Source organism: Ranitomeya variabilis, chromosome 5 (assembly GCF_051348905.1).
Source record: "Ranitomeya variabilis isolate aRanVar5 chromosome 5, aRanVar5.hap1, whole genome shotgun sequence".
NCBI lineage: Eukaryota > Metazoa > Chordata > Amphibia > Anura > Dendrobatidae > Ranitomeya > Ranitomeya variabilis.
The window spans coordinates 479,281,677-479,294,179 of NC_135236.1; the positions used below are offsets into that span (position 1 = coordinate 479,281,677).

The 12,503-nt window shown below is 46.2% G+C and overlaps 1 protein-coding gene across 1 annotated transcript in view; it reads right to left on the reverse strand.

Annotated features, from left to right (window-relative positions):
- Nucleotides 1–235: 235 nt before the first annotated feature.
- The window catches only part of LOC143775062 (dynein axonemal heavy chain 3-like), a 2,972,411-nt gene continuing 2,960,143 nt past the window's right edge, over nt 236–12,503 (reverse strand). Inside the window, exons 82-83 of the mRNA XM_077262897.1 lie at nt 10,879–10,936; nt 236–381 (exon numbers count right to left, since the gene is read on the reverse strand). Coding sequence (XP_077119012.1) covers nt 236–381; nt 10,879–10,936 — 204 coding nt within the window. The remainder of the gene's footprint in view (nt 382–10,878; nt 10,937–12,503) is intronic.

Sequence of the window (12,503 nt, forward strand, 5' to 3'; positions counted from 1 at the left end):
GTGCCAGAGATAACAAAAAAAGCACACGATTTTGATAATCACGATTGCTATTCGGACAACAGAACCATCGCAAGGAAGACACAATCGGTGCAAGACAAACCCCATCGACTATAATGACAGAAACTACAGCATTGCCCCTATAGTCTCAAATGCAGGTGTGAACCTCGCCCTAAAGAAAAACAGAAACAATGAGCAAATAGAGAGCTTTGAAAAAAGCTCAGTATTATGTTTCCTCCTAATAGTCCAGCTGACAGAGGCACGCCACTCCTCTGTTAGTCCAGTGGTTCGGAGGTTTCTCTGTCGCAAGAGCGATAGTGAGGACATAGTTTGTAGAATGTCCTGTTGTGGAGAGCTCTCCATGACGAGCGCTTGTCTTGTACACTGTGGAAAGAATAATTTCAAGAATCAAACATGAAGAACACATAATTTTATTAGCATAAATGGTGAAAAAATGTTAAAAGTACAATACAACCAATGCTACACTAACCTGTACCAAGTTGGTAAGTTATCACCTACACGAAAGATAGGTAATAAGTTATTGACTATTATAAGTCCTTTGGATAGATAATAGCTTGCAGACTTCGTACAAACCCTTTAACAGTATGGGCATGCTGATACTTTGATGGAGCTACCAAGCTGGAGCATCTTTTGCAATCTATTTTTTCTGGATTTTTTCCTCAAATTGTTATCAAGGATGGGTTAGATCCTCTTTATCCTTCTCTCCTTATAAACAAACTAAAATTTCAAAATTCTTGTGAAGATTTCTTTAGACAATCGATTATTCAGACAATTATTGCATGCTGTTACTCATCTATTGACTATGAAGCTCTTTTTGGCGCTGTATCCTAGTATTATGGGACGCTTCAGAATTATTTTTCAATCTATAGCAAGTGTGGTGTAGTGACCCCTGTTACAGGTAGGGGGCGCTGTATGGGCTTCCCAGAGTGCGCATGGAGGCGTATGGAGGCCACAGGAATGAACGGTAATCGATGATATAGCTGTTGTGATGAGACAAAGTCCGGCAGAATTGTAGATGGCCGGTATGTGTGTCGCAGAGGAGGATACTCTGTGCTGTCGGTCTGAAGTTGTGTTGTGGTCTGGGACCAGTAGTCCCACATGTAAATGTGTAGTTCTAATGGGAGATTGGCAGGGCTAGTTATGAGAGATGGGAGGGTCAAACTAGCCACACACACACACACCCTCCCATCTAGGGGTGTGGTTAGTTCCATATATTGTGACTGAGGTCTGGTCACATGGTCTCTGAGTGTGGACCTGAATGGTCTGTGCTGGAAGGTCCTGGAGAGAGCCCATGTGTTGGGAGTGTCGGCTTCCTGAAGAGCACATGGCAGGGGCTCTGGACCTTGCACAGATCAGGCTGTGGAACGGATGGAGATCCGTGTTGTACTGACCGGGGTCAGAGTGAAAGAATGTCTGAAGGATGCCTCTAGTGAAGAGAGGTATCCGAGAACCTGTGCGGCAACGGCAGGTAATGGATGGAGATCTGTGTTGTACTGATTGGGATCAGTGAGAACGTCTGAAGGATATCTCTGTGGAGGAGAGGTATCCGAGAACCGTGTGGCACCAACAGGTAACGGAAGGAGATCTGTGTTATGCTGACCGGGGTCAGAGGACAGAGACATTGTGTATGTGGCACCTCTGAGGCCAAGAGGTGTCCAGGAACCTGTGAAGGTCGCCAACAGGTAATGGACAGGGGTCCGTGTGTTATGCTAACTGGGGTTAGTGATGAACTGTGGTGAAGTTGAATATGTCCAGATGGTGTTCAAGCTGTTACCAAGTTCCTGAGGATGTGGTTTATGTTGTGTGAAATAAACCTAAGAGACTGTGTTTTATAAGAAAACCGTGCCTGAGTGTGTTAATCCTGTGCCAAGCGAGTGTCCCCCAAGACACGTAGTAGGCGCTATGCTACAATTGGTGCTCGAATGTGGGCAAACGGTTCCCTAAGAAGCACATGTGCTGTGCTGGCTGAGCCAGAGGAGTCGAACGGTCTGACAACCGTGTGTTATGCTGATCGGGATCAGTGAGATAAAGTGTTTGTGCAGTAATGCCTGTAACTCGGTGAGGTTACGAAGGTGACAAGCGTCTTGCTGTAACTTGGCGGTGTTACGAAGGTGACAAGCGTCTTGCTGTGGATCGGCGGGTCCACAAAGTCTGCGGTGGAGCCATACAGAGCACTGTGGAGTGCGGCTGCAGTTGCAGCGAGAGGTTCAGCAGCAGCGGCTTGTGATTGCCAGCAGGAGCTGATGAAGTGTTGGGGGTGAAAAAATTTTTTTCTTTCCGTGCAGACTCTTAAAGGGCCGGTGCGACCGAAAGAGACGTGGTTTTTTTCTGTACTGTGTGAACAGGTACTGTTGGGTGTACCCCAGGGAAGGGGTGGTGTCCCTAAAGGGTAGCTTCCCAAAAAATGGGGCAGAAAACCGAAACAGGGATGGTTGACAAAAAAAGGGCGGAGTCCCAAAAGGGGGTGGTATCCCAAAAAGGGGTGTTGACCCTAAAGGGGGTGAAGTCCCAAAAGGGGGCGGTAGCCCGGGGAATGCCAGTGTCCAAAAAAGGGGGCGGAGCCTGCTGAAGTTAAAGGGGTGGCACAGACCGGTGGGCCCCAGGGGAAATTGTACTATGCAAGTCCATGTTATACTGTGGATTGCTCAGCTAATGGTTTATCATGATAGCGCTCCTTTTTGTTGGATGGAGAATGTGTGATAGGACTGATAGACCCAGGGAGTAAAGCGACTTTGCTGAGAACCCCTTCTGAATGCACTCTGTTACCTGGGTTAAGGACAAGTGTGAATGACACAGGTGGGGACGTTAAAGGACATTTGACAGTCTGCCTATACATTGACATGACAGAGGAGTCCAAGTACCACGATGTAAGGGTAGTCCCAGACTTACTGTACACTATGGTAATAGGGCGAGACTTGGCAACCCTGTGGGACTGGTGGATAAATGGGAAAGTGTCTTAATGCAGAGAATGCACCCCCTATAGTTGACAGTCCTAAGTTAGGCATAACCAAGGAAAATGGTGGACGTCCCAACTTACGGACATGATGTCACCTGACGTGTGCTACAATATGACTGAAAATGGTGTGGTAGATAAAACGTGTGGAGCTGACACCCAGAAAGAGTGTGACTTGGGGGGTTCACCATACTGTGGGGTATGACACAGACTATGCGGGTGACTGTGACTCTAAGGAAAAGGGAGTACAGTAAAGAAGAGGCCACCAAAGGAGTGGGGCCTGAAGTAGAATCCCGGTTAAAGCAAGAGGAGCTTTGGAGACAGGCTGCTGAGTGCCGTGTGAGAGCCTAATGAAAGAAATAGTGGCACCTTAGTTGACTCGGGGATGAGTGACATAGGTGGGAGACCTTGTAGGGAATATGTGCTGACTAAGGGTCTGGTGACACAGACAGATGGCCTACTTGGTGACCGCTGGGAGCGGGAAAAACCTAATAAGGGGGTGTGATAAGTGTTCAACCCTACGGGTTTGATCAGAGGGGGGGAATATGTGGTGTAGTGACCCCTGTTACAGGGAGGGGGCGCTGTATGGGCTTCCCAGAGTGCGCATGGAGGCGTATGGAGGCCATAGGAATGCATGGTAATCAAAGATATAGCTGTTGTGATGAGACAAAGTCCGGCAGAATTGTAGATGGCCGGTATGTGTGTCTCAGAGGAGGATACACTGTTGTGAAATTGGATTCTGGGCTCCCCCGGTGGCCACTTGTGGAATTGTACTTGTGTGCATCATCCCCTCTGTTCACCTGCTCCTATCAGGATGTGGGAGTCGCTATATAACCTTGCTCCTCTGTCAGTTTCATGCCGGTCAACAATGTAATCAGAAGCCTTTCTGTGCATGTTCCTGCTACTAGACAACTCCCAGCTAAGTTGGACTTTTGTCCTTGTATGTTTTTGCATTTTGTTCCTGTTCACAGCTGCTGTTTCGTTACTGTGTCTGGAAAGCTCTTGTGAGCGGAAATTGCCACTCTGGTGTTATGAGTTAATGCTAGAGTCTTAAAGTAATTTCTGGATGGTGTTTTGATAGGGTTTTCTGCTGACCATGAAAGTGCCCTTTCTGTCTTCTTGCTATCTAGTAAGCGGACCTCGATTTTTGCTAAACCTATTTTCATACTACGTTTGTCATTTCATCTAAAATCACCGCCAATATATGTGGGGGCCTCTGTCTGCCTTTTGGGAAAATTTCTCTAGAGGTGAGCCAGGACTGTCTTTTCCTCTGCTAGGATTAGGTAGTTCTCCGGCTGGCGCTGGGCATCTAGGGATAAAAAAACGTAGGCATGCTACCCGGCCACTTCTAGTTGTGCGGCAGGTTTAGTTCATGGTCAGTATAGTTTCCATCTTCCAAGAGCTAGTTCTCATATATGCTGGGCTATGTTCTCTCGCCATTGAGAATCAGGACAGTTTGACCGGCCCAAAAAAAAGGGTTAAATTACTGGCTGAGAAAGGAGAGAAAAAAGAAGTCTGCTACAATTTTTTTTTTTTTTTTTTTTTTTTTCCTCTAGTTCTGAGTGTGCTCTTAATTGAATCACTTGCTAGTCTGCCTATACTGCAGCCTTCCTCTCTTTCTCTCCTTCTTATCCTTGAATGGCTCTGTGTTCACCTGTTTCAAATGGATCTTCAGAGTGTAGCTACAGGTTTGAATAATCTCGCCACAAAGGTACAAAATTTGCAAGATTTTGTTGTTCATGCACCTATGTCTGAGCCTAGAATTCCTTTGCCTGAATTCTTCTCGGGGAATAGATCTCACTTTCAAAATTTTAAAAATAATTGCAAATTGTTTTTGTCCCTGAAGTCTCGCTCTGCCGGAGACCCTGCACAGCAGGTCAGGATTGTAATTTCCTTGCTCCGGGGCGACCCTCAAGACTGGGCTTTTGCATTGGCACCAGGGGATCCTGCGTTGCTCAATGTGGATGCGTTTTTTCTGGCCTTGGGGTTGCTTTATGAGGAACCTCATTTAGAGCTTCAGGCGGAAAAGGCCTTGATGTCCTTGTCTCAGGGGCAAGATGAAGCTGAAATATACTGCCAAAAATTCCGCAAATGGTCTGTGCTTACTCAGTGGAATGAGTGCGCCCTGGCGGCGATTTTCAGAGAAGGTCTCTCTGATGCCATTAAGGATGTTATGGTGGGGTTCCCTGTGCCTGCGAGTCTGAATGAGTCCATGACGATGGCTATTCAGATCGATAGGCGTCTGCGGGAGCGCAAACCTGTGCACCATTTGGCGGTGTCTACTGAGAAAACGCCAGAAAATATGCAATGTGATAGAATTCTGTCCAGAAGCGAGCGGCAGAATTTTAGACGAAAAAATGGGTTGTGCTTCTATTGTGGTGATTCAACTCATGTTATATCAGCATGCTTTAAGCGTACTAAGAAGCCTGACAAGTCTGTTTCAATTAGCACTTTACAGTCTAAGTTTATTCTATCTGTGACCCTGATTTGTTCTTTGTCATCTATTACCGCGGACACCTATGTCGACTCTGGCGCTGCTTTGAGTCTTATGGATTGGTCCTTTGCCAAACGCTGTGGGTATGATTTGGAGCCATTGGAGGCTCCGATACCTCTGAAAGGGATTGACTCCACCCCATTGGCTAGTAATAAACCACAATACTGGACACAAGTGACTATGCGTGTTAATCCGGATCACCAGGAGGTTATTCGCTTTCTGGTGCTGTATAATCTACATGATGTTTTGGTGCTGGGATTGCCATGGCTGCAATCTCATAACCCAGTCCTCGACTGGAGAGCTATGTCTGTGTTAAGCTGGGGATGTAAAGGAACTCATGGGGACGTACCTTTGGTTTCCATTTCATCATCTATTCCCTCTGAGATTCCTGAATTCTTGTCTGACTTTCGTGACGTTTTTGAAGAACCCAAGGTTGGTTCACTACCTCCGCACCGGGAGTGCGATTGTGCCATAGACTTGATCCCGGGTAGTAAATACCCTAAGGGTCGTTTATTTAATCTGTCTGTGCCTGAACACGCGGCTATGCGAGAATATATAAAGGAGTCCTTGGAAAAGGGACATATTCGTCCTTCGTCATCTCCCTTAGGAGCCGGTTTTTTCTTTGTGTCTAAGAAAGATGGCTCTTTGAGGCCGTGTATTGATTATCGACTTTTGAATAAAATCACGGTTAAATATCAATATCCGTTACCACTGCTTACTGATTTGTTTGCTCGTATAAAGGGGGCCAAGTGGTTCTCTAAGATTGATCTCCGTGGGGCGTATAATTTGGTGCGAATCAAGCAGGGGGATGAGTGGAAAACCGCATTTAATACGCCCGAGGGCCATTTTGAGTATTTGGTGATGCCTTTTGGTCTTTCAAATGCCCCTTCAGTCTTCCAGTCCTTTATGCATGACATTTTCCGCGATTATTTGGATAAATTTATGATTGTGTATCTGGATGATATTCTGATTTTTTCGGATGACTGGGACTCTCATGTCCAGCAGGTCAGGAGGGTTTTTCAGGTTTTGCGGTCTAATTCCTTGTGTGTGAAGGGTTCTAAGTGTGTTTTTGGGGTTCAAAAGATTTCCTACTTGGGATACATTTTTTCCCCCTCTTCCATCGAGATGGATCCTGTCAAGGTTCAGGCTATTGGTGATTGGACGCAACCCTCTTCTCTTAAGAGTCTTCAGAAATTTTTGGGCTTTGCTAACTTTTATCGTCGATTTATTGCTGGTTTTTCTGATGTTGTAAAACCATTGACTGATTTGACTAAGGGTGCTGATGTTGCTGATTGGTCCCCTGATGCTGTGGAGGCCTTTCGGGAGCTCAAGCGCCGCTTTTCTTCCGCCCCAGTGTTGCGTCAGCCTGATGTTGCTCTTCCTTTTCAGGTTGAGGTCGACGCTTCTGAAATCGGAGCTGGGGCGGTGTTGTCGCAGAGAAGTTCCGACTGCTCCGTGATGAGACCTTGTGCTTTTTTTTCCCGTAAATTTTCGCCCGCCGAGCGGAATTATGATATTGGGAATCGGGAGCTTTTGGCCATGAAGTGGGCTTTTGAGGAGTGGCGTCACTGGCTTGAGGGGGCCAGACATCAGGTGGTGGTATTGACTGACCACAAAAATTTAATTTACCTTGAGTCTGCCAGGCGCCTGAATCCTAGACAGGCGCGCTGGTCGTTGTTTTTCTCTCGGTTTAATTTTGTGGTGTCTTACCTACCGGGTTCTAAGAATGTTAAGGCGGATGCCCTTTCTAGGAGTTTTGAGCCTGACTCCCCTGGTAATTCTGAGCCCACAGGTATCCTTAAAGATGGAGTGATATTGTCTGCCGTTTCTCCAGACCTGTGGCGGGCCTTGCAGGAGTTTCAGGCGGATAGACCTGATCGTTGCCCACCTGGTAGACTGTTTGTTCCTGATGATTGGACCAGTAGAGTCATCTCTGAGGTTCATTCTTCTGCGTTGGCAGGTCATCCTGGAATCTTTGGTACCAGGGATTTGGTGGCAAGGTCCTTCTGGTGGCCTTCCCTGTCACGAGATGTGCGAGGCTTTGTGCAGTCTTGTGACGTTTGTGCTCGGGCCAAGCCTTGTTGTTCTCGGGCTAGTGGATTGTTGTTACCCTTGCCTATCCCGAAGAGGCCTTGGACGCACATCTCGATGGATTTTATTTCGGATCTGCCTGTTTCTCATAAGATGTCTGTCATCTGGGTGGTGTGTGACCGTTTCCCTAAGATGGTCCATCTGGTTCCCTTGCCTAAGTTGCCTTCTTCTTCCGAGTTGGTTCCTCTGTTTTTTCAAAATGTTGTTCGTTTGCATGGTATTCCGGAGAATATCGTTTCTGACAGAGGGACCCAATTCGTGTCTAGATTTTGGCGGGCATTCTGTGCTAGGATGGGCATAGATTTGTCTTTTTCGTCTTCTTTCCATCCTCAGACTAATGGCCAGACCGAGCGGACTAATCAGACCTTGGAGACATATTTGAGGTGTTTTGTGTCTGCGGATCAGGATGATTGGGTTGCTTTTTTGCCTTTGGCGGAGTTCGCCCTCAATAATCGGGCCAGCTCTGCCACCTTGGTGTCCCCGTTTTTCTGTAATTCGGGGTTTCATCCTCGATTTTCCTCCGGTCAAGTGGAATCTTCGGATTGTCCTGGAGTGGATGCTGTGGTGGAGAGGTTGCATCAGATTTGGGGGCAGGTGGTGGACAATTTGAAGTTGTCCCAGGAGAAGACTCAGCTTTTTGCCAACCGCCGTCGTCGTGTTGGTCCTCGGCTTTGTGTTGGGGACTTGGTGTGGTTGTCTTCTCGTTTTGTCCCTATGAGGGTTTCTTCTCCTAAGTTTAAGCCTCGGTTCATCGGCCCGTACAAGATATTGGAGATTCTTAACCCTGTGTCCTTCCGTTTGGACCTCCCTGCATCCTTTTCGATTCATAATGTTTTTCATCGGTCATTGTTGCGCAGGTATGAGGTACCGGCTGTGCCTTCCGTTGAGCCTCCTGCTCCGGTGTTGGTTGAGGGTGAGTTGGAGTACGTTGTGGAAAAGATCTTGGACTCTCGTGTTTCCAGACGGAAACTCCAGTATCTGGTCAAATGGAAGGGATACGGTCAGGAGGATAATTCTTGGGTCACTGCCTCTGATGTTCATGCCTCCGATCTTGTCCGTGCCTTTCATAGGGCTCATCCTGATCGCCCTGGTGGTTCTGGTGAGGGTTCGGTGCCCCCTCCTTGAGGGGGGGGTACTGTTGTGAAATTGGATTCTGGGCTCCCCCGGTGGCCACTTGTGGAATTGTACTTGTGTGCATCATCCCCTCTGTTCACCTGCTCCTATCAGGATGTGGGAGTCGCTATATAACCTTGCTCCTCTGTCAGTTTCATGCCGGTCAACAATGTAATCAGAAGCCTTTCTGTGCATGTTCCTGCTACTAGACAACTCCCAGCTAAGTTGGACTTTTGTCCTTGTGTGTTTTTGCATTTTGTTCCTGTTCACAGCTGCTGTTTCGTTACTGTGTCTGGAAAGCTCTTGTGAGCGGAAATTGCCACTCTGGTGTTATGAGTTAATGCTAGAGTCTTAAAGTAATTTCTGGATGGTGTTTTGATAGGGTTTTCTGCTGACCATGAAAGTGCCCTTTCTGTCTTCTTGCTATCTAGTAAGCGGACCTCGATTTTTGCTAAACCTATTTTCATACTACGTTTGTCATTTCATCTAAAATCACCGCCAATATATGTGGGGGCCTCTGTCTGCCTTTTGGGAAAATTTCTCTAGAGGTGAGCCAGGACTGTCTTTTCCTCTGCTAGGATTAGGTAGTTCTCCGGCTGGCGCTGGGCATCTAGGGATAAAAAAACGTAGGCATGCTACCTGGCCACTTCTAGTTGTGCGGCAGGTTTAGTTCATGGTCAGTATAGTTTCCATCTTCCAAGAGCTAGTTCTCATATATGCTGGGCTATGTTCTCTCGCCATTGAGAATCAGGACAATACTCTGTGCTGTCGGTCTGAAGTTGTGTTGTGGTCTGGGACCAGTAGTCCCACATGTAAATGTGTAGTTCTAATGGGAGATTGGCAGGGCTAGTTATGAGAGATGGGAGGGTCAAACTAGCCACACACACACACACTCCCATTTAGGGGAGTGGTTAGTTCCATAAAATGTGACTGAGGTCTGGTCACATGGTCTCTGAGTGTGGACCTGAATGGTCTGTGCTGGAAGGTCCTGGAGAGAGCCCATGTGTTGGGAGTGTCAGCTTCCTGAAGAGCACTTGGCAGGGGCTCTGGACCTCGCACAGACCAGGCTGTGGAATGGATGGACATCCGTGTTGTACTGACCGGGGTCAGAGTGAAAGAATGTCTGAAGGATGCCTCTAGTAAAGAGAGGTATCCGAGAACCTGTGCGGCAATGGCAGGTAACGGATGGAGATCTGTGTTGTACTGATTGGGATCAGTGAGAACGTCTGAAGGATATCTCTGTGGAGGAGAGGTATCCGAGAACCTGTGCGGCACCAACAGGTAACGGAAGGAGATCTGTGTTATGCTGACCGGGGTCAGAGGAGAGACATTGTGTATGGGGCACCTCTGAGGCCAAGAGGTGTCCAAGAACCTGTGAAGGTCGCCAACAGGTAACGGACAGGGGTCCGTGTGTTATGCTAACTGGGGTTAGTGATGAACTGTAGTGAAGTTGAATATGTCCAGATGGTGTTCAAGCTGTTACCAAGTTCCTGAGGATGTGGTTTATGTTGTGTGAAATAAACCTAAGAGACTGTGTTTTATAAGAAAACCGTGCCTGAGTGTGTTAATCCTGTGCCAAGCGAGTGTCCCCCAAGACACGAAGTAGGCGCTATGCTACACAAGGTTGTTTTTTTCAGTGCAATGGCTTTATTACATGGGTCGTATTTGGTATTACAGTGTGAGCTTGTTACTCTTGTTCGGCGATGGACTAATACCACTGTGTCTTATGTTCTTGGTAGAAGAGGTTATAATACATTTTGCCCAGGTGCTTCTACAAATCTTAATAAAACCTTATGGCTCCAACTCGCCAAAGCATTTATGACAGATAACTGTTGTAAAAAGATTGGAAAAGTCACATCTTTGGTGTTTTCGCTTAGCTCCTACAAAGAGGAGCGATCAGGTGAGATGGCGGCATGATGGGTGCGTAGTAATCCCTACGTATCAATTTCTTAATGATCAGTAGTGTTCCTTAGACTACAAACCTTACTCTGGTCCCAGAAGGCACATGCCATTCGTTAAGTGACGTGTACCTTTTAGAGAATTAGGTGCCTCACACTTCACTCTGCCTCTCTCATCAAGACTGGCATGAAAAATGCCGTTCTTGATGAATGAGGGGCCTTTGTGTCAGCCTTATTTAATATAAATTATTGTGTGTAAATTCAATTTCAGTTAATCATACTTATACAGTAGATAGATTATCGTTCTTTACCTGGGCACTGATAAAAGGAATCCATTGGGCTTGCTTTTTCTTCAGGAATAAGCCATATCTATAATATGTCTGTAAAGGAAAGGCCCAAGCAAAATCATCTGAAAGTTGTGTTTTTATCTTCTTCCTAATTTTTTCTGCATAGTTAAGGTGCTAAGCTACTAATATGCTTTAGCCTTTAATGACCAAACACATCCTACATAAGACTGTAGTTCGTATGGTTTACTAGTAATAGAAAACCAGCGATGGACACTTGAAATTAACCCATAAAGATTAGTGTATCAGTGATTGTAATTGAAGTAGAAACATAAATGATGTGTCAAGACTGAAGGACCCCACAATGCCTATGCATCAGAGGCATAGCTACAGTTTTCGTTCAGGGAGGGCGAAACTTCTGAGTGTCCCCCTAACGAGGTAACATTGATTACAACTATAGTGACGCACCCTAATAGTGGATGTAGAACCTCAGCAGATGACTGCGCTTTTACTTAAAATAATTTCTATATAAAGACCAACACTGGTATTACCGCCATATAGTGACCATATAGTGAGAGATACCCGTACCGTACTGCAGAACATATGAGAGATTACAGTACAGTTACAGATAGTAACTTACCGCTGATGTTCTTTCTGATTAAGTCACTTTTCCCGTCTTTTCCATCTGACCCAAACAGACATGACAACTTCTCCAGCCAGTACTCAGCTGCAGACATCACAACAAAGACACATCTGACTTCTCACATTTCATGCACCGTCCCCATCTATCCCCAACCTGCAGAAATTCCTTATCCTGCTAGTACTCCAATAATGAGACGCTGCTGCTGTATGTGTGCCTATTATTGAACCTGCTGTGTGGTGATGTGTGCTCTCTAGATGGTAAAACAAATCTCTAGAATGAATTACTGTCCTGTGTAAGTGCCCTAGAAACCAGCACCCATATTTTGCCCCAATAAAGTAATAATGCTCTCTGTGCACCCCTTTGACAGTCACAATAACCAGAGTGCCCGTATAACAATAAGTGCCCAATTAACATTTAATAATGTTCCAAGTCTCCCTCCTGAACAGCTCCCTCTACACAGTATGATGCTCCCCTATATACAGTATAATGACCCACACAGTATACTGACCCCTTGTAAGCCCCCAAACTGATGGCTCCAACACTGTATGATGTCCCCCACACTGTACAAAGACCTCACATTAGCTTCCACCCTCTATGATGGCCACCTCACTGTAATCCCCACACTATATAATGCCCCCTCGCTATATGATGGCCCCCTAAATAACATCTATATAGTGTAATGCACCTCATAGTCCTCCACATGGTATGCAACACTCATCATTGGCCTATATATAGTGTAATTCACTCCCCATAAGCCTCCATATAAAAATAATGCATCCCATAGTCCTCCACATGGTATAATGCACTCCCCATAGGCCTCTATATAGTGTAATGCATTCCCTATAGGCCTCCATATAGTATAATGCACTCCCCATAGGCCTCTATATAGTATAGTGTATTTCCCATAGGTCTCTATATAGCAGTGTTCCCCAACTCTGGTCCTCAAGAGCCACCAACTGGTCATGTTTTCAGGATTTCCTTAGTATTGCACAGGTGATGGAAATATTGC